This window comes from Lemur catta, chromosome 13 (assembly GCF_020740605.2).
Source record: "Lemur catta isolate mLemCat1 chromosome 13, mLemCat1.pri, whole genome shotgun sequence".
NCBI classification, from domain to species: Eukaryota; Metazoa; Chordata; class Mammalia; order Primates; family Lemuridae; genus Lemur; species Lemur catta.
In genome coordinates, this window is record NC_059140.1 from 47,579,458 (window position 1) to 47,601,528 (window position 22,071).

General features: G+C 36.6%; 1 protein-coding gene across 4 annotated transcripts in view; it reads left to right on the forward strand.

Moving 5' to 3' along the window:
* Positions 1-2,666: 2,666 nt before the first annotated feature.
* PCDH9 (protocadherin 9) overlaps positions 2,667-22,071 on the forward strand; it is an 867,425-nt gene continuing 848,020 nt past the window's right edge. For all 4 annotated transcript variants that reach the window (XM_045566956.1, XM_045566958.1, XM_045566957.1 and 1 more), the window contains exons 1-2: positions 2,667-3,229; positions 4,433-7,603. In XM_045566956.1, coding sequence (XP_045422912.1) covers positions 4,568-7,603 — 3,036 coding nt within the window. In that variant the 5' untranslated portion in view covers positions 2,667-3,229; positions 4,433-4,567. The remainder of the gene's footprint in view (positions 3,230-4,432; positions 7,604-22,071) is intronic.

Below are 22,071 nucleotides of genomic sequence, written 5' to 3' on the forward strand. Positions count from 1 at the left end.
GTTATAGACAGGGTTATGAATTTGACCCTTTATATTTAATTTTCTTCTAGGAATATTAATAAGATCTCTAATAATAGTTCTCACTCTAGAGTTTAGAAGTTGGAATATAATAGGGTGAACAAATCTCAACTATTCTAGCTTTTAGAGGGAAAACTGATATGATTGAGGAATTCCACTAATTTAGATGTGTCAAATAAACACCTATAAGATAGAATGCCCTGAGTCGGTAGCTCTATTTTTATATTATATTCAATCTCCTTTAAAAAGAATCTAGACATATTTCATTCTGGGGCTTTGACCTGTGGTTTTCTTTAATTGAAGTCTCATAGTCATAAATTAAATCATGTGATGACTTTTTTCTCTTCCCTAACCTACATCTTCTGTTCCTACTAAAATGTAATAATGGGTTCTTCTAACAAGTAAAGCTATCCCTTAGCAAACAGAAACAATTCCACTTGATAATGATGTTAAATAATTATTGCTAAGCTATGTGTTGCGACTGCAACATGACTTTGAAATGACTACGGTATGATTAGAATAAGAATATGATATAACTGATGCTTATGAAATGAACTGGAAAGTGGCTGTGCTGCTATGTTTATTGCAAATGTATCAGAATGACGGTTCATTTATTTAAAAATAGTTCAGAGCATAAGGTAGGTGAGAATTGGAACAATGTACTAGCTTTAATTGTAGATTTTGTGAATGGCAAAATGATCATTCACTGTTATAAGATAATAGAATCATCCTTTAATTCATGGTATTGTATAAGGTAATATTTTTCTCTTGACTTTGGATATTTAAGCAGTTCTTTTTATTCTTAAATTTTGTATATTCTAAGCAGACAAAATCTTACTATAGTCAGAGTTGCTTGGCTATTTAAAAACAATACCAACATACTGCCTGCAAGAAAAGTGTTTTATAGTTCACATATAAGGGATTAATAGATTTTACAGTGGGCTTTTAGACACTGTAGTTTTACTGTGAATATTCACTCGAAGAAAAGTTTGCATAAAAAAAGAACCTACAATTTCATGTGTGGAAATTATGTCAAAGGAGTTGGTTAAATAAAATATACAATATATAGCTTGGTAGAGTTGATCAGTAATTTCTTTTGTTTTTACTTTTAACTTAAACACCTAAAAATACGTTATTATTTTAAGAGAAGACCAATATATTCAAAAGCAAGACGTATTCTCAAACAAGTCATCACAATGCATACGTACATGAAGAGCCTTCAATGTACATCCCTGTACAAATGAGGAACAGAGGTTTAAAATAAATGCCCTTCATTCCTCCTGTAAGTTAGTACAAGTTATTCAGTCATGCACTAAGACCTTCTTAAACAACCTTTATAGGTCATTGAGAAAAATACATTTTTTTTTTGTTCCAAATAAACTGTCACTATATTAATGCCTCAAACTTTACTCAGGTATCTGTGTTGTAGGTACAACCATTGCACAAACCTTCGTGGTTTACTGATATTAAAAGATCAAATGTAGGTCGTGTTTGGGGGGCCAATATTTGAGGAATAAGGTCAATCCTTTCGGGAGTCATTCCATCCAGTTCTTGTATGAAAATGAGAAACGTGAGGATACTACAGAGCTGGAGTGAGAGAAATGAATTGCACGGGGAAAAGACAAGTATTACAGTACAGTTGCAATCAGCATGCAAAGGGAAAAGGAAGTGTTCATAGCTTGGGAAGCAGCTGCATGGGATTCCTTTCTTCCAGCCTCTCGGAAGCAAAGTTTGCAGTTAGGTGAGCTGGAAGCGGGTTTTGCTGCAGCCGCCTGTCAGTGCCAGCCCGGGTTCTCAGGTTTCGGGGCGCCGCAGGAGCAGAAGTGCAGGGACCGCCACGATGGGCCGCCGCGGCCAGTCCTGCCGCGCGAGAGGAGAATTCGCACGCACAGCGGACTGGCCGGGGCTGACCAAAGGGATCCCACAGGCCGCTACTTTTTCTTTCCTTGGCAGTTTCCGTAACCCTGCGTGTTGGAAGTGCTCACGTTAATTTTCTTTCCTGTCTCGATTGAGATTCAAAAAATCCGCTGCCCCCACCTTCCACCATCCGCCCTCTCCGCCCTTCTTTCCAACGTCCCCGCCAGCCAAAGCCTCTGCGTGCAGCACCGGGCGTGTCGTCCGTCTAGCGCTCCGGGCATCTGCGGGCCCGGGGTCCCCACCGAGGGGTGGCCACGCTCCTGCGCCTCGGACCCGGGTAGCCTCCCCCATCTGTGCATTCGGCCCCTCCACTTAGCAAGCAAAAGTGCGAAGCGTGTGCCCAGACACAAGCCGCCAGTGGCGACGCCCCGGGCTCCCCGGATCCGCACTCGCTCCCGCGCCGCCCACGCCTGCCAGGCCGCCCGGGCTCGGCGGCTCCCTGCCCCGCCAGTGCCTGCCTGCGAGCGCCAGCGCTTCGCTCCCCGGCCAGAGCCTGCTGGGCATGCTCAGTGCACCTCCCGGAACCCGGCTCTCCCGGGGCCGGGATCCGATCTCCGGGTTTTCGCGGCTGCCGAGGGGCGCCGAGGAGGGGAAGCCGGGAGACAGTCAGCGCCCCGTTCCGCGCCCCTCCCTCCCCGCACCGCACGATGCGGGCCAATCAGGGGCCGGGGGCGTGGCCTCGGCCGTCACGCCCTCCCTCCGGGCTTATTGAGAGTTATATCAAGAAATTCAGTTCAGAGAGGAGAGAGGAGAGAGAGAAGGAGAGAGGGGCAGAGGAGAAGAGAGAGAGGGAGAGCTTTCGAGACTGGAAGGAGCGCCTTAGAGTCTCTGAAGCGCGAAAGAGACTACCGATTAGGAATTTGGGGGCAACTGTCACCCTGAGAGCAGCCAGAGAATCACCATCACCCCAACTCTGACGTTTCCTACAAGAAGTTAGAGACTTAAGCAGTACTGACATCGGGTGGAAACGGTAGGCTCGATGCTGTGGAAAATACCCCTGAGCTGAAGAAGTGCAACTGGATGGTGTATGTGTGTTAAATACCCAGAAGAACCCAGACCCAGTGGGTAATAGAGACGAAACGTGGAGAGAATGACTAACGACAAATCTGTGAATTTGTTCTCTGGAGTTGCTAATTTGCCAGCCCGAAGCAACACATTTTACAAGGAGGAAACGTTTCCCTGCTTCTGATTTCTCCCCAAACTGGTGCTACCAGATGCATGGCTTTCTATGTGTTGGAACAAATCATTCCTAACTGCAGCATACTGGGAAAGGGGAAAGGTTGAGGCAACTAACGTAAGTGTAAAGTTTTGCATGCACAATTGTAAATTCTGTGTTTAGCTATGTCCTCGGTGTAGACAGGGGATGTTTGTAATTGGGTGGACGGTTGGGGCAGAGCTCACCTACTCGGCTGTATCTGCATCCCTACCTGCATCTCTGCCGGAACTAATCGCGGGCATCAGCTGCCGTGCAGCCTAATGCAGATAAGATTAGAGCCTGAGAACTGACCAGTCCTACTCAAGTAGGTAGCTGCCTGGAGCCTTTGCACCCATTTAAATTGCAGTTAAGGGAGCATCTAAGCAGAAGCATTTTACCTGCATTATCACTTTGCAGTATTTATATGTGGCAAATGTTACTAATATTCTAACCAGAGATCAGGATTAAGAAATGCCTTTTTTTTTTCTCTTTTATGCTCAGTAGAAAATATTGTGGTGTTACATGGGAATGTTAGCTACGTTACACTTACATCTCGGCACTCTCTTCCACGTCTAGGACAAGGAATGCTATATTATACGTTTTTAAAAGTTTTAATGTGTTTATTAATCCTAATGGTAATAATTTGTCAATATGGAGAAAGGAGAGCAAGCTCTGGGTAAGAAATTTGAAGTCTTGGTATTGTGCTTTTAGGCAATGAGGATATGTAGTGGCCGGTGACTATTGCTTCTGATGCTGCAGCAGCATGTCCGGATGCTCGTTTCCCAGTAAGATTGTATTAGAAGGCAGTTGAAGAACTGGGAGGAAAGAAAGGTAGTCTTTTTAGAAAAAAGAGATGACTCAGTGTAGCAGAGAAGAAAACACATTTGACATGTGACAAAGCAATTAGCAGGAACCACAGCTAAACACTTAGGGGTTTTCACTTGCACCTAAAAAAACTGAGGGACGTGCGTTAGAGGCCAGGAGATGGGTAAGACAGGGGGAGGGGAAGAGGAGAACAAGAATGCATGTTTTGAATTAAAATAGTAATCTAAGAAACAACGTGGGTGAATACAGGTAAAAATAGCAGCTGTCCTTAATTCAAAAGTAGAAAATTTCATTTTCTCTGGCAAATGCAACAAGCAGGGGATATATAGTGTTTTTATCCACAGAGTTAACTTGCAAACAGTGGCAGAGCAAACTGCCATGTTTACTAATATGTAGTGGAAAATATGTTGTGATATTTTGTGATGGTGTGTTTTTATTTACTGAAGAATAATATTGTCTGTACGATTGTGTTGACAGTGGCTGTCTCCAAATAAGTGATGAGATGTAATGCATCCTCCAGTCCATGCACGCTTCCTCTTGCAATTCGTGCATCATTCCTCAGTGGAAACCTTTAAGCCCTAAAATCCAGGAAAAGAAAATAAATACATTATCATGGACCTGAGGGATTTTTACCTGTTGGCTGCTCTGATTGCCTGTTTAAGGCTGGATTCCGCAATAGCTCAAGAACTTATATACACTATTAGAGAGGAATTGCCTGAAAATGTGCCCATAGGAAACATACCAAAGGATCTGAACATTTCTCACATCAATGCTGCCACAGGGACCAGTGCCAGCCTTGTCTACAGACTGGTTTCTAAAGCTGGGGATGCCCCTTTGGTGAAAGTATCCAGCAGCACTGGAGAAATTTTCACAACCTCCAATAGAATAGACAGAGAAAAACTCTGTGCTGGAGCCTCTTATGCTGAGGAGAATGAGTGTTTCTTTGAACTTGAGGTCGTGATCCTCCCCAATGACTTTTTCAGGCTGATCAAAATAAAAATAATTGTCAAGGATACCAATGATAATGCCCCCATGTTTCCATCTCCTGTCATCAATATTTCAATTCCAGAAAACACTTTGATCAACAGCCGCTTTCCAATTCCATCAGCAACAGATCCTGACACAGGCTTCAATGGTGTACAGCATTATGAATTGTTAAATGGGCAGAGTGTTTTTGGACTGGATATCGTGGAAACTCCGGAGGGAGAGAAGTGGCCACAATTGATTGTTCAGCAAAACTTGGACAGAGAACAGAAAGATACCTATGTGATGAAAATCAAAGTAGAGGATGGAGGCACTCCACAGAAATCCAGCACGGCCATACTGCAGGTCACAGTAAGTGATGTAAATGACAACAGGCCGGTGTTTAAAGAGGGTCAAGTGGAGGTGCACATTCCAGAGAATGCTCCCGTAGGTACCTCTGTAATTCAGCTCCACGCCACTGATGCAGATATAGGCAGTAATGCTGAAATCCGGTACATTTTTGGTGCCCAGGTTGCCCCTGCAACCAAAAGACTCTTTGCTTTAAATAATACTACTGGGCTGATTACAGTTCAGAGGTCCTTAGATAGAGAGGAGACAGCCATTCACAAAGTGACAGTGCTGGCCAGTGATGGCAGCTCCACTCCTGCTCGAGCAACGGTTACCATCAATGTCACCGATGTAAATGATAACCCTCCTAACATAGACCTCAGGTACATTATAAGTCCCATCAATGGCACCGTGTATTTATCTGAGAAAGATCCCATCAATACAAAGATTGCCCTAATTACAGTTTCAGATAAGGACACAGATGTGAATGGCAAAGTGATCTGTTTTATTGAAAGAGAGGTCCCATTTCATTTGAAGGCAGTATATGACAACCAATATTTGTTAGAGACCTCTTCTTTGTTGGACTATGAGGGCACCAAAGAATTCAGCTTTAAAATTGTTGCCTCTGATTCTGGGAAGCCCAGTTTAAATCAGACTGCCCTGGTAAGGGTTAAGCTTGAGGATGAAAATGACAACCCACCAATTTTCAACCAGCCTGTAATTGAGCTGTCAGTTTCTGAAAACAACCGACGTGGGTTATACTTAACAACTATTAGTGCCACAGATGAAGACAGTGGGAAAAATGCAGACATTGTTTATCAGCTTGGACCGAATGCCTCCTTCTTTGATCTGGACCGAAAGACAGGAGTTTTGACAGCCTCCAGAGTCTTTGACAGAGAAGAACAAGAACGATTCATTTTTACAGTAACTGCCAGGGACAATGGGACCCCTCCCCTCCAAAGCCAAGCGGCTGTGATAGTTACTGTTCTGGATGAGAATGACAATAGCCCCAAGTTTACTCATAATCATTTTCAATTTTTTGTGTCTGAGAATCTGCCAAAGTATAGTACTGTGGGGGTGATCACAGTGACAGATGCAGATGCTGGAGAGAATAAGGCTGTGACTCTTTCCATTCTAAATGACAATGATAATTTTGTGTTGGATCCCTATTCTGGAGTCATAAAGTCAAATGTCTCATTTGATAGAGAGCAGCAGAGTTCCTACACTTTTGATGTCAAAGCCACTGATGGAGGGCAACCACCTCGTTCCTCTACTGCAAAAGTAACCATCAATGTCATGGATGTCAATGACAATAGCCCAGTTGTCATTTCTCCACCATCTAACACTTCCTTTAAGTTGGTGCCCCTCTCAGCCATTCCTGGCTCCGTGGTAGCAGAAGTTTTTGCAGTGGATATCGACACTGGAATGAACGCTGAACTTAAGTACACAATAGTGAGTGGAAACAACAAAGGCTTATTTCGGATTGATCCAGTAACAGGAAACATCACTTTGGAAGAAAAACCAGCACCTACTGATGTTGGCTTGCACCGTTTGGTAGTCAACATAAGTGACCTGGGGTACCCTAAGTCTTTGCACACACTTGTGCTTGTATTTCTTTATGTTAATGACACTGCTGGAAATGCCTCCTATATCTATGACTTGATCCGCAGGACTATGGAGACCCCGTTGGACAGGAACATAGGGGATAGTAGCCAACCCTACCAAAATGAGGACTATCTCACCATCATGATTGCCATCATCGCAGGCGCCATGGTGGTCATAGTTGTGATCTTCGTCACCGTTCTGGTGCGCTGTCGCCATGCATCAAGGTTCAAAGCAGCTCAGAGGAGCAAGCAAGGTGCCGAATGGATGTCCCCAAACCAGGAGAACAAACAAAACAAGAAAAAGAAAAGGAAGAAAAGAAAGTCTCCCAAGAGCTCTCTTTTGAACTTTGTTACTATTGAAGAGTCCAAACCGGACGATGCAGTCCATGAACCTATCAATGGGACAATAAGCCTGCCGGCTGAGCTGGAGGAGCAGAGCATAGGAAGATTTGACTGGGGCCCAGCACCTCCAACAACCTTCAAGCCTAACAGCCCTGACCTGGCCAAGCACTACAAATCTGCTTCTCCACAGCCTGCTTTTCATCTCAAACCAGACACTCCAGTTTCTGTGAAAAAGCATCATGTGATTCAGGAGCTCCCTTTGGACAACACCTTTGTCGGGGGTTGTGACACCCTTTCCAAACGCTCTTCCACTAGTTCAGATCACTTCAGTGCCTCAGAGTGCAGTTCCCAAGGAGGCTTCAAGACAAAGGGCCCCTTACACACCAGACAGGTAAACGAGCACTTTTACTGGTCTATAAGTACTGCATACAAGTGCCCAGTCAACCAGTATTAATGTGCCAGTGTGTCTATTGTTTTGGCCTAACTTTAGCTTAGTTACAAAGAGGAAAAAAAAAACTTGACCCCTTTTCGATTCCTCTGGGGCTCAGTCGAGAATTTTTAGAACAGCTTTGAAATTTCTGAGTTCCGAGAATTATTTAACCTCCCGGTTTCCTTCAAATGGCAAAAGGTGAAAAGAGGAAATGATTCCAAAATGTCCCAAGATAATGTTTGCTGAAGAGGAAAACCTGTCCTGATATGCCAAATTCTGCTCCCGGGGTTTCCAAATTGACTGCTTCAAGATTTTCACATTACCTTTTGATCTGAAAAGTCACCTTCAAATCTCAAGTTTTAAATGACGTTTGAAGGTCTGACTGCAATTACGGTCAGAGCTGTGGTTGCTAAAGGGGTTAATTTTTTTTTTTTAGTCTCTGAACAAGACAGTAGAATATTAAATGTATATCAGCTGTGAAGCACATGATAGTTGATAGATTGCAACTAAGCCATATAGGAAGCCTTCTCTTTGATTTCAAATTATTTTATTGTAATATATTAAATTGGGTATTTAATAGAAAGATTTTTAGTGTCCACAATGGCCAAATACTCTTTCAAAAAAAGAAAAAAAAAAGGAATGCTTTCTGCCTAATATAACTGATTTATAGAGAAAAGAATGAATCCACTGTAAATATTCTCTCATCTTAGTAATGCATAAGTGATCTGTCATAACTCATTTTAAACTGTGAAATATGCCGTATGAAGAGGGATTAAGAGGCTGAGAAACTCATATTTCAACCAAATCCAGAATTAGTTTTTCTTAGGTCTAATAATTCCTTGTTAATAAAGATTTAAATGCAGCGCTGTCTAATTTATTTCACTGGTGCTTGTCTATTGCCACAAAATTTGAATATCGATAATAGCCTGTAGATGGCACTAGGGTATCATGTCGCTTGTGCTGGCCAGGTGCCAATCCTGCAGTAGCAAGGAAAGGGGGGAGGGAAGGATCAAGCTGGTAGTACAGCCAAAGATACCTTTTATTTAATGATAGTTGCTCTGGAGCAACTAGCATTTAAGTTCATTTGCTTGCTCTTTTGTGATTAGTTCTCACCACACCAACTTTCTAGGATTTCATAATGCAAGTTCAATCTTTGTTAGTAAGGAGTCCACCTATGGTGATGGCCTATCTGTACTTGTTAAAAATAAGGAACATATAGATTTTAGAAAATCAAGTAAAGCAAAATTAATTTGCAGTCATTGATTAGTCTTTGGAGAATCAAGAGTTTTTCTTTATAGGCCGGGATGGAGTAGTAGTGTGTCTTCCTGTCTTATTGAAACTGTTTTCCCCTTGACATCTATTATTTATTGCTCTGGAATGACTTTAAGGCTTTGTGATAATAAGATATTTATAAAAATAATTTTGACAGTGAGTCACACAGATACTCCCAGAATATTAAGTATAATGTCTATGAGTATACAACTAAAATTTCCATTTTTTAAAGTAGAATATTAAACATCTAAAGCATTTTAAAAATACAAATGCTTACAGCTTAAATACACAGGATAAAAAACAAATTTAAAGTCAGTATACAATTTATAAAGGAGGATATGAAGTTATTACATCTAAGTAAAAGTTTGAATAATTAATTTTTTGTTTTAACTTTATTAACATTTGAAAAGAGAATGTTTTAAAATTTAGAAATTGTTCAGATTTAGTAATGGTTTTTAAAAGTTATTAAATAGTGAATTATGATAAGAAACAGTAATTTATGAAACTAAAGGGGTTTAATTAAAACATTGCTATTTTAATGGAAAGAAAGAAAATGGGATTTTGTTATTTACTTTTATTGTGAAGGTCGCTTACAATATACTTATTGTATTTGATGATTTTCATAATTATCTTGAAGAAACTAATATGATTTAAAACACTTCATGTAAAATCTGACATTTGTTTTCTAAAGAAATAATCTGATATACTTCCATATCATCTCTCTTTTCATATAAGTATGGTGGGTATTTGCATTCCTATACAGACCCACTTTTTCTGACTTCTCCCCCAAAAGTTGAGCCTATATATAGTACAGTGACATAAATGTTAAGTACATTTCAGCAAGGTATGGAAAAGATCTTTTGTTGGGGCTTAGTCAATCATAAAAATATTTGTTTGTGTGATGTAATCTTTCAAATAGGATGCTGATTAATTCTCTAACTGGAACGAAAGCGCATTTTAGACATTCCTTGTGGCCATGTGTCACTTTATAGTTCTCCTGTAGGCATTCCAATGTTCAAATGAAGCTGTAATGCACTATTATGATAAAGAGCTATTGAAATGGCTTTGCTTACACCTTTTAGAAGTTTTCATGCTGAGAAAGAAAAATTGTGATGTTGGAGAAAAGGAATATTGGAAGTGGGTAGAGAGGAGGTGGTGATATACAGAGCAATATGCATAATTTTAGGAAAAATAAGCATATTTTTATGAATGAAGAATGTATATACTACCCTTTAAAAATGCGTTTTCATTGATCTATATAATTGTTACCTAAAGATATTCTAGTTAAACTAAAAAGTAAAAACTTTTTTTAGCTCCTTCACTTCCACTAGTGGCTTTTATATAAAATGTACTCTCAAAGCTACACAATTTTGAAGAAGTAATGTTTATTACTACAAAAGCTTTCAAAGTAATTTATAAACTCACGTATAATCTGTGAAGATTTTGTGAGTGGGCACAATTGCTATTACCAGGAAGCCTCTTTCACTTTATGCTGCTAATTGATACCTGGATTAAATGCAAGATTCTTGAGCAAAGGGTTAACAAAGTTAAATATCACGAATTTGTATTGCTTATACAGTGAAAACACAGTGTCTTTTACAGCATGGGTTTGTTTGTGATGCATGGATTCCTATTTTATCTTTTTTCTCCTTGCTGTTTTTCCCTTGTGTTAACCTGCAAAGAAACAATTGTAAATCCTATTCCTCATTCGCTTTATTCTACTAAGCTTTCATTTTTCTTGAATATAACAGAGGTGTCACTGAATTTTCCACAAATTATTTTTTACAAATTTTTGGAAGTGCCCTTAGCCTTCACAGATTGAGATTTTTTTCTTATTTATTTATTTTTTTAGCAAAAGATTATGTCTTGGCATGTATTTATAAACACTCACACACACTCACACACATACGCACACACACACACCCATAAAGGGTAAGAGGATGACAACATAATTCCAATAAGGCTTTAAATGATAAGGTACATTGGTATATTTGCCTAAAAGAAAACTGGTATCATCAGTGGCTATAATTTTAAAATATGACATTATTTCTCAAATTGTAAGGTATCTCAGAATCACCTGAAGAACTTCTTAAAACATGGATTGTTTGTCCCTACCCTAGAGGTTCTAATTCGATACCACTGGGGTCAGGCCTGGAAATCTACACTGCTAAAAAGTTCCTAGGTGATGTTGAGGCTGCTAGTCCAAGGACCACACTTTGAGAACCACTGCCTTAGCTTATAGGAACAGGAAATGTCAGCTCCTCTCCCTTTCATATCATCATATCCAGAGGACTTGTTTTTGCACAGTGCAACTCTCAGCCCACTTATTGACAGCTGTTTTATTGTAGCTGGAGGCTTTACAGTAAGCTGTTTATTGCTGCTTCCCAACCCGTTTGACAGCATTTGGGGAATTAATTTTCTTAGCCCCTGTGTGCTTTTTGGGGGGGAGAGAGGAGGGAAGATAAATGAAAATGTTAAAGTAAAAAAAAATAGTGACCCATTTACATTTGACAACTTCCTCAAGTAATAAAGCAATCTGTATGAGTTGTACTAGAGTTTGGTTCTGAATAAACAGTTATATTTAATTTTATAAAATAAATTCTCATTTTAGAGCTTTAAACATCCTGACTTTTCATAATTTAGAGTATTTGCTTATATATACATTTGTGTATATATTGAAGAATTTATACATTGAAAATGTGCATGCATGCTGTACTTAACGTGTGTACATGTATTTTTGCAGTGTAAAGGGAATTGCTTCTATTCCAAACCATTTAGAGACACTATATTATATTTATGATTACTTTTCATTTTTGAGTTATCCACTTACAACCACTACTGAAATGCTATCATGTCACGTAAAATGCACAAGGCAGTCACAGAATTGATGATATTTAGAACAGTCAGAATGAGAAATGCAATTTAAAGTGAAGGGAGCAAATGTTAACTAATGTGAAATAAGCAAAAACTTTAAGATATTTTCAACTATTAAATTTTGGAGTATATCAATAGTGATGGTTGAACATGGGTGGCATGTGGAGAAAAATTGTTCCCCAAAATGCAAATTTTATTTTTAAAATGTTATCAGTTATGATTTTTATTTCTGCTTCCCTTTGGCTAAGTGCCCTATGGTCATGAAGTCATATTCATATTTGTGAGATAGGAGATACCCAGAACCCCTTGGATATTGATTTAAGTTTTTAAAATGTGCCAACCATTCATACTGGTTATCTTTCCTGTGGGGGTTTCTGAGACAAATATTTGATTATTGTTTTTCCCCTTGATACTACTAAGCTATGAAATTCAAGGTGCATTTTGTCATTCATTCCTAATAACCTTAAGAAGGATAAAAATGAAAAGTTTCCACTGTATTAAACATAGACATGTCTGCTGATTCCTGAACACTTGTTAACATAGAGAAAATAATTTGTGTAGTTAACATATTCTATTTTCTTATATTTTATTGCAATCAATTCTAGATATAGAAACAAGGTACATTAATGTTCCCCTCAGTTTCACATCAGTCATCCTCATGGTGTTACAGGAGAGGCTTTGGTATCATAAAAATTAACTTGCAAATATTGTACTTGTAATAATATGTTCTATTCTTATGGTATATGCATATTCTTATTATTTAAATAACTTTAAACTATCATTGGTCTTCTCATGATTGCACAAATTAAATTAAAATTTATGAAATAGTAAAAATAAAATAGAATTTAGATTTAATGCAGAACCTCAAATCTACAATCAGATTTTCTCATAAGCAGTTGAGATTTATATTGAATCTTGAATTTTCATATTGATGTACATATCTATAAAGTACACCTGAAATATTAGATGTGGCATCTTAATGTGTCATTTTTACATTACATTATTTTACACTGCAATACTTAGGTATGAAAGTGATACCTTTAAATTGTATTTTCTTGTAATCTATGTTTGCACAGCTATTTTTATTTTATTATTTAAATTTTTTGGTTTCTAAATTTTTTTTTTTTTGGTTAGAGGAATTGAAAATTCCCCGAATACTGAAAACTACAGTGGTTGTGTTGGTCCAGCCGTACCAATCTGGGTGTTTATGGGATTTCAGGGCCAGGTCAAATGTCTATATTTCTCTTTTATAATATTTCTCAGTTTTACTTTGTTAAGCACTTAGCCTCTGTATAGTTAAAAACAAAACAAAACTGTGAATCTAGTGGATTGTTTGCTATTTTCACTTAAAATCCTTGGGGTGAGCTTCCTCTTAACTTAGTCTGTTTTCTTGAAGGTGATCCTTTATTAAAAATATAGTCTCTTGTCAATGTTAGTAAATTGATTAATACCTTATATATTTAATCGAGTTGGAAAATAGGAATTATTTAATGTGGATTTTTAAAAAATTTTTCCTTTCTTTTTTTTTCTTATTTCTCTTCTAAATGTCAGAGTTCTCAGTCAGACTTGAAAAAACTTTTAAACAAGTCCTTAGCAAACTTCAAATTATTCTTCACACCTAATTTCACATTTAATATTTTTTCCATAATTTACTGAATTTCAGGGGCCTACAATTTATATCAGGTTTGTGAAAATATGACTGTAATCATAGGCCAGGTATTAGTGAGCATTTGGGAATGCAAGTCAGGTGGATGTTTACTCTAAAGTTTCATGGAGGCATAGGAGTCAGTCTTTCTAATAAGTAATAATGCTAATGTCTTGTGGCCTTTTTAATAGCACTTCCCAAATCTGCATCATACTATAGAAGTAACTACAAATCTAGAAATATGATCTCTCATAAGGAGATATACCCTGCTGTTTAAGATTTCATCAGTTGTTATTTCAGAAAACTGTCAAATCTGTCAAACATTTTATTTGGAAAGGAACACATGCTTTTCGGCTTTGTTTGATACAAACCTATTGGGCTGCCAGTCATCAGAAACATAGAACAAAAAAGATATATTACCATGATTGACATTTTGCTTTTGCTTTATATTCTTTTTTTCCCTAAGCCAAGATTCATTAAAATTTGAAATCTCTAAATAAGTTAAACAACTGTCCTTTCTCAACAGTAAAGAGTGATGACAGGAATAAATTGAAAAAAACAACCCATATTTAATCTTTCCCATTCATATTTTTGTCCTATACACAGTTTGTCTCCTATAGACAAGAATAGAAGCAGAATCAGTGGAATTTTCTGAGCCATAGCATGTAACTTTAAGGAATTCCAAACTCAAAGTTATTCATTAGGAATCTGTTTTTATATATTTATCCATTGTTTAAATGCCATGTGAAAATATTTTCCCTTGATCTTTAACAGCTTGATGGATCACAGTGCCATAAGCACATATCACATGTAAAGTGATGGACTTGGGACCACCTGTACAGTTAGGAATGGTGGAGATAGAAGCACAGGCAAGATCTTTGAGGCATATTTGATTGATTCTCTCAGGTCACTTTACATTAATTTTTCCAGATCCTTGAGAAAACATAAGAAATTAATTTATCTGTTCTTGAAAGGACTTCACTACATACAGCTTCATCACTTAGTATGTTTTTAATTATGTGGGCTGCAGGAAAGAATGGAAATTTGGACAATTTTTATCATGTTTGTGTAGTATCTTATATTTTAACATTCTTCCAAAGTTTCTCTTTCTATCTGACCATCTCTACATTTTCGTACTGCATTGCTTTGTTATTATCCATTCTCTGGGCCTTTTTCAGTCTGGTAGCAGTTGATTAAGAAACACTCTAATCCCTTTCAGGATATTGAGGAACTAATGGATTGCAGAGTATTTGGGTCTTTAAGCTTCTATTGTAAACGGTATGAAGAATTGTCATTGATCTGATATTTGCATATATCTCTCCCAGTGCTAGTTACTTTGCCTCCTTTTTTGTCTGCTTAATCTTCAGCTTTCATTCTGAGAATATTTATTTTAGTCGGAAATAAGCATGCCAGTGATAGAAATTTGGGATTCACCTCCAGATGAATGCCATCACAGACAGGGAAGCTCTGGCACATTTTGCATAGATCTGTATGAACACAGTGAACCCTTCATAAGCTCTTAGATTGCAGGAAATCAGTGCTGAAAATTAAGTGGGGTTTTAAAGATTTGCAAAGTAGAGAGCTTTGTATAATGCTGGTATTGCAGGTGCCCATTAAATATGAAGTAAAGGCTTTGTAATACAACTAGCTAACACATTTCCCTCCACATTATAGTGACTTATAGCCTAAGGAATTAGTCTTGCCTGTTTTTTCCAAATGCAGATACATTGGATGTGTCTGAAAGAATAAAAATCTCAAATACGTGCCTTGGAATGGGCAGATTTGCTCTTTGATGATTCTAATTATTCAAGAAAGACAGTGCAGGCCTGCTTGTACTTAGTTGTGGTATCTCTGATGCCCATGATCTGGCCTTCACATCCCTCAGAAGAAACTCTCAATTGTGTGTGCAAACTCTCCTCTGAACATAAATCAGATTAAAACCTTAGGTATCTGTAAGACTATAGCATTAGCATAATGAAGAGGTCTGGGTACTAAGTGAATGCTTTCATCCTCATAGGAATTGCTGTTGAATCATTTCTCAAACTGTATTTTTAGAATCCATCTTTGCTCCATTTGTAAATAGTGTATATTTGTAGCACAGCATTTCATTCTAGACATACATGGATTTCAATATATTTACCTTCATGACAGTGTTCAGTAAAATGACTTGGAGTTTTTTAATGCTTAATGTTTTTGGCTAGACCTGTTAGATATAAATCCATGGAAATAGCGATGCATATTTTAAAGTGATTTTACAAATTCTATATTTTTGCCTACCAGCAAAAAATATATAACCCATGTGCAGCCCACAGTAGGCACAGTGGCTTGTGAGAATCATCATACATGATTGATTTTTAAAACAAAAGCGTTTTTGTGCAAGACAATAGCGACCACAATTCAACGAAAGATTTTTTTTTCTTCTCATTAAACAAACCTCAATTAGGAAAAGAATGGAAACACAGAAGGATTTATAAAATGAAGCTGTATCTTTTGTAGGCAAAACATATCTTCTGCTGACAGTAGTAGTTCTATATTAGATATTTTTTGGGAAAAAGAAAGTACTGGTGGCTTTTTGGATTCGGAGGATGCAACCAATCTGTGTCTCTGTGTGATAGCAGCTGCATGCTGAGTACTTTCAAATACACAGCTACGTAGGATTCTGCAGGAAACTTTCTGTAGAAGGTGCAAGTGACAAATGGAGACAAAACGGAGTGAGTTCTGAGGTGTGAGTTGATGCCCTCCTGTGTTACATATTCATGTCATTGAACCAATTTTCACATTTTAAGTCTAGAATTACAATACCCTTTCCTGTATGAGTCAGCCGTGAACACACCTGGACGGGCAACTTTTCTTTGTCCCGTTTCTTAGTCATTCACTAGGTGGAATACATTTGTGTTACTAATATATATCTGGTTTCTTAGTTTCTGGATAGATTTTAAAATGACACAAAATTATAAACATTTCTGTATATCTTCCCAATATATGTGTGTGTGTGTGTGTGTGTGTGTGTGTGTGTTCTCTTGTTTAAGGCAACCATAATGTATCAAATAAGACCCACAATATGGCCTTCTTGGTAGAAATAGTAAATTCATGTTTATTTTGATTTATGGTTTCAGATAATATATTTCTCCTTTGCTAATTTCAAAATTGTTTTTCTTATTGATGCCTTTTTCAAAATTAAGGAATAATCTTAAATTTTAGATATATAGATTAATAATATTTCAATGCATTCCCAACTCATTTAAATTTCCAACATAAAAGAGATGGTAGTCGAATTTATATGAAAATAAATTGTCTCTTTTTTTTGCCTTAAAATTGCATGACACCATAAGTTAAAACAGACACAGTCTTTAGGATATTTTAGTTTGACATGAACTCATTTTCATTCTTGGTCTTGATGGCACGATCTGCCACGCAGTGGCCGCAAAATACGTTGAATTAATATGCTGATTGATTTTTAAACATGGTAATAATTAAGCAAAAGCATTTTATCACCTAAAGGCTCTGTTTTAGACAATTGAGTTCTGCTTTAGCTAAGGGTTATTGACTTCTGGATGGTACTGGGAGCAGCAGTCCTCAGGGTTTGCACTATTCCTGCAGGACCATCTGTTGCTGGCAGGCAGGGGCTCTGCGTCCTCTCCAGCTGATGCAGTGTCAGCCCCAGGCGTGTATTCAGGATTGTTCAAAACAGGGCCCTAGTTCCTGATGCTCTTTCAGTCTCAAATGGGAGTTCAGTCAAACCAAGTTCTGCTATATCATTATTTAAAGCATAGTAATTACAAAAAATATAGGAAAGTTCCTGAAAGTAAGAGGCTGTGTCTTTCTTACCATTGTATTTCCAACACTGAATCTACTACAACCAACAAAAAGAGCAAACTTAGCAAGAATTCAGTAAATGTGGGTCTAACGTGAGAAATCAGCAGATATTGGAATTATACTTTCTATATGTGTAATATCTTCTACTGGTTTAATTCCTAAAACAACCATAGAAAGAAGATGTTATCATTCTTGTTCAACATATACTCTTTTGTCACTTAGGGCTATCTGTGGTTCCCAGTCTCCCTCATTTCTTACACACCACTATGTCTGTTCGTCATATCATGTTTTCCATATTAGAATATAATGTGGTGAGGATGACCTAAATAAACAGGGTCAGGTTCCTTCTCTTTCAAGCCGCCTCATGCAAAACTTTTATTTAAACCTTTGAATACTTACATTATTGACTGGTTACTTCTAAACATATTGATCCATAGATTTACTTTAATTGATCTGCTTGATAGACATATATGTTTTAGAAGAAAAATAAGGTATAACATTGAAGTCTTCTTTTTTGAATCATTCATACAGTACACTAGAATCAAGTATAAATTCTATAAAAAGAAGCAAATAATAACTCAATAGTGATTAAGGCAGTATCTAGCTATTATATTAATTTTAGAAAGGTAAATTTGTTGTCCAATGGAACTCATAGAATAGTTTCTCATTCTCAAGACTCCAATGGACCTTTGAGATTATTCGGCCTATTTCATTCCTTTTCCAACTGAAGAAATGGAGACTGGGAACAAAAATGACTTGGCAAACTGCTACATAAAGACTATGTGACAATGGGCACATCATTTAAATGTACCAGTCCTTGCTTTCCTTGTCTATAAAATAGATGTAATCCTGCCAAATCCATAAAGTTGTCATGAGATTAAATGAGCAGATATATGTAAATGTCTAGCCGATTGTAAGCAGACATTCAAAAAAGTTTTCCATTTTTCCACTTCTTTTGTCCAAGAATACCAGCTTACCACGGACAGAGGTGCGCACATTCATTTAATGAATTGTTCTCTTAATTTTGTTTCTGGTGGTTTTCTTGAATCTGAGCTTTATTACATCTTTCTCACAAGCAAGTCATCTGTATTAATCTGATTTTATTTTAAAATACTATTTCTTGATTATTTAGGACTTTTGAAAAGTTGATCTTTGTAACAACAGTATCAGAATACAGCATTAGAATGTTTTGTTTCCATCTTAGTCCCTGTTATGTCACCTTTCTACAATTGTTTCATCTTTCATTTGGAGCATTTTACCTATTTCATTTGCGCGTCATGTTTTAAAATTATTCTGTTCCTTTTAGTAGTTTTTATTCATTTACTTCCCCAAACGTTACCCACAGAAGCTCCACCCGTCTGGAGATTTTCACCTTATGCATCGCTCCTATTATAAAACAACATATAAGAGAGTAAATCTGTTTCACAGTCAGTACTTAACACAGCTGGAATCATTTGAAACCTGCTGGTTCTTGCTTCCAATTATTCCATAGACTAGAAAGCATCCCTGTTGAAGTAATGGCATCCATGGTGTAATTAAACTAGTTAAAATGCCTTGGAGTATATGGATTATATTTCTGGGATTCATTAAATTTATGCCCATAATAACCAACATCTTTTATTACTTTTCTTATTTTAAAATAACATATATCCATTTTACAAGTAAGATTTTAATGTCTGGATATATAAATTTATAATGTTTGAGTATATGGTTGACATAATAACATAAACGAGACCCAAAACATAAAAATATAATAAAATAGGCCGGGCGCGGTGGCTCACGCCTGTAATCCTAGCACTCTGGGAGGCCGAGGTGGGTGGATTGCTCAAGGTCAGGAGTTCGAGACCAGCCTGAGCAAGAGTGAGACCCCGTCTCTACTAAAGATAGAAAGAAATTATCTGGCCAACTAAAAATATATATACAAAAAATTAGCCGGGCATGGTGGCTCATGCCTGTAGTCCCAGCTACTCGGGAGGCTGAGGCAGTAGGATCGCTTAAGCCCAGGAGTCTGAGGTTGCTGTGAGCCAGGCTGATGCCACGGCACTCACTCTAGCCCGGGCAACAGAGCGAGACTCTGTCTCAAAAAAAAAAAAAAAAAAAAAACAAATAAAAAATATAATAAAATATATGCTACTACCTCACAAATACCTTTTCTTAATATCATGGGGCAAAAATCATTTCCTTTTGTTGGAATAGCTGAAATCGTCAAGATGAAGTTGCTGATTTGGATTTTGAGCAGAATATAGTGGGCATTTGTTACTGATTCATTTAACTTTATCAACTAAATAACTAGATATAGTCAAATTTCAATTTGTCTTATTGTGATTTAGATGGTATAATTAAATTTTTAACTTCTTCCTGACCTTGACCACCTTTCCGTGCAATTCAGTTGTTTTTGGATTGGCGTTTTGGTTTAATTCTAGTTTTATGTGGTAACAGTTTAGTAAGAAAAAGGACTTTAAAATAAAACAAAACAAACTGGCAATAAAATACTCATTTTGTGCTTAGAAAAGTTTAATGAAACAGATAAAACCTGGCAAAGTAAAATGGTTTCCTTTAGGCTGCTGCTTGTTTTATGCTAAAATATGGTATCCATTTTATAGCACTGGGATACTAAACAGGGTAGGTACATAGTGTGGATATTATTTTGGGCACCAGACATCATAAAGTTGTAAAGATGATAGCATGGCATGTAGTAGATGTTCAATAAATTCTACTTAATCCCACCACAAGGACAAACATGAAAATAGTCAGGCTAAATAACAATGTTCAACACATTTTAAATGGTAAAAATCAGGCCTTAAGGATTTGGGTTCATTGTTTTATATGAAATATTTAGCATTCTCATGGCATCAGGTACATAAACATGCATACCATATGAAGCCATATATTTATGATATACAGCTAAATGTAAATTAAGATACCTATCATTTTATGTTGTCCATATTAATGGTTTCCTCCATTAATTTTTAATAATGGAGAGTTCCATTTCAGATAATGGCCAAATTCTTACTCTGTGAAGAAAATTATATTTCCTGTACTCTACCTCTCACATCTTCCCCCATCAGAACAGAATTCACTTGATTTTCTCATACAGCAATGTAAAGGACTTTTTCTGCCTGCCACACACTTATCTTATTTGGACATAAGTCTGACAACTAGATAATATCCAACTTTATCACTAGACTACTGAACCATATTTTATTTTCCTTAATGGATACAAATACTTATTGTAGAAATATATGCTATAGTTTTAAATTTGTATTGTCTTTAAATTATCTGATATATAACCGTTAGATTTTCTGCCACCAAAGACCTGTGATACAATCCATTGATATATACACAAATTAGTCTTTTTTAATTTTTTATCGAGTCTGTTATTCAGCATACATCCAATGAGTAACTGCTGTGATCCAGGAATAGTATTAGAAATGAGAATTTTTTAAAAAATTAAAAAGACATTCTATTTGCTTCAAAATATTTCAGTGAATTTTTAGCACAATACTTTTTTTTCTTGGAATTTCCTTATTTAAAAAAATATGAGCTCTCTCAGTTTTAAATAGATGTCATCATTTCCCTGAAATATATAATATTTTATAAAGTCTCTCTCTTTTTTTTTTTTAACTGCTGCTGGAGACTTGATCTTTCAATGGGGTAATAAAATTCTAAGATCTATTACTCTAATTATAAGAATGCCAGGTTTAAATTTATCTTTTGGTTAATTTAGAGAGAAATGCACTTTTTCATCCTTAAAATCACACTTCTTCTACAGGCAAAGGTGTTAATAAAATATAGTTGTAAGTAAAACTTCATTTTTTAAAACTATGAGATTAGCATATTTGCCATATTAAAGATTACTCTTAAAATATGGCATACATTGATAATGTTGAGTAATAACCCAAGTTAGAATAGACAGTGGTTCTCTAAAAATGGAGTTTCACTTGTAAAGAAATCCATTTCAAAAAGGCTATTTTAAGTCATAGTATTCCCAAAAGAATGTCTGGTTTCAACCTTCACCCTGTGAAAAGACACAAGTTTAACATGGACATGGAACATAGATGTTAAATTCTGCTGGAATAAATTTTTGGTTTAATTGGCTTTTGCCTCCAGATGGTTCTGATTTTGGGAAATCCATTTTCTTATGAATATGTATCACAATATTTCAAGGAATCAATGCAATGACATAAATGTTGAAAATAGAGGTCTTTATTATATATATTTTTTCCTGAATTGAGAAACATTCATATCCTGAAAATTTGTTTTTCTATCATAGATGAAAATGTCATAATTGGGCTTTTTAGGGAAGACAGACTATTTTATTTTTAACTCAATCATTTTTAAATCACTAATTTACATATGGCTGAATGTTTATATAAGCAGGTCATTCCAAAATTTTAATACCATATTTAAGCAAAAATCTTTGGGTTTTGAAAAATAATGCACATAATGCCTCACCTGCACATTCTTGTGCAAACATATTTTAAAAGATAAATCTTCATTGCCAGAAAATGTACTGTTTTAATTGCAATTAGACTTCTGTGATAACCATCAAGCTGGTGCCTAACTCTAAAAGGATCTTTCCAACTGTTCTGTGGATGCATAGACTTAGGCGACTATCACCAAGTAATTACTACAATTTAAATGAACTACAAAATTGAAACCTGCCAAAATATGTAAACCTCAGTAATAAAATTTGTAATAGCACTTGTTAATTAATTGGTTAAACTCTAAGTAAATTTTTTTGGAAATCAGAGCTAGATTGATATGACAAATCGTGTAACTATATATAATTCACTTTTTAATAATATGAAAATATGGACTG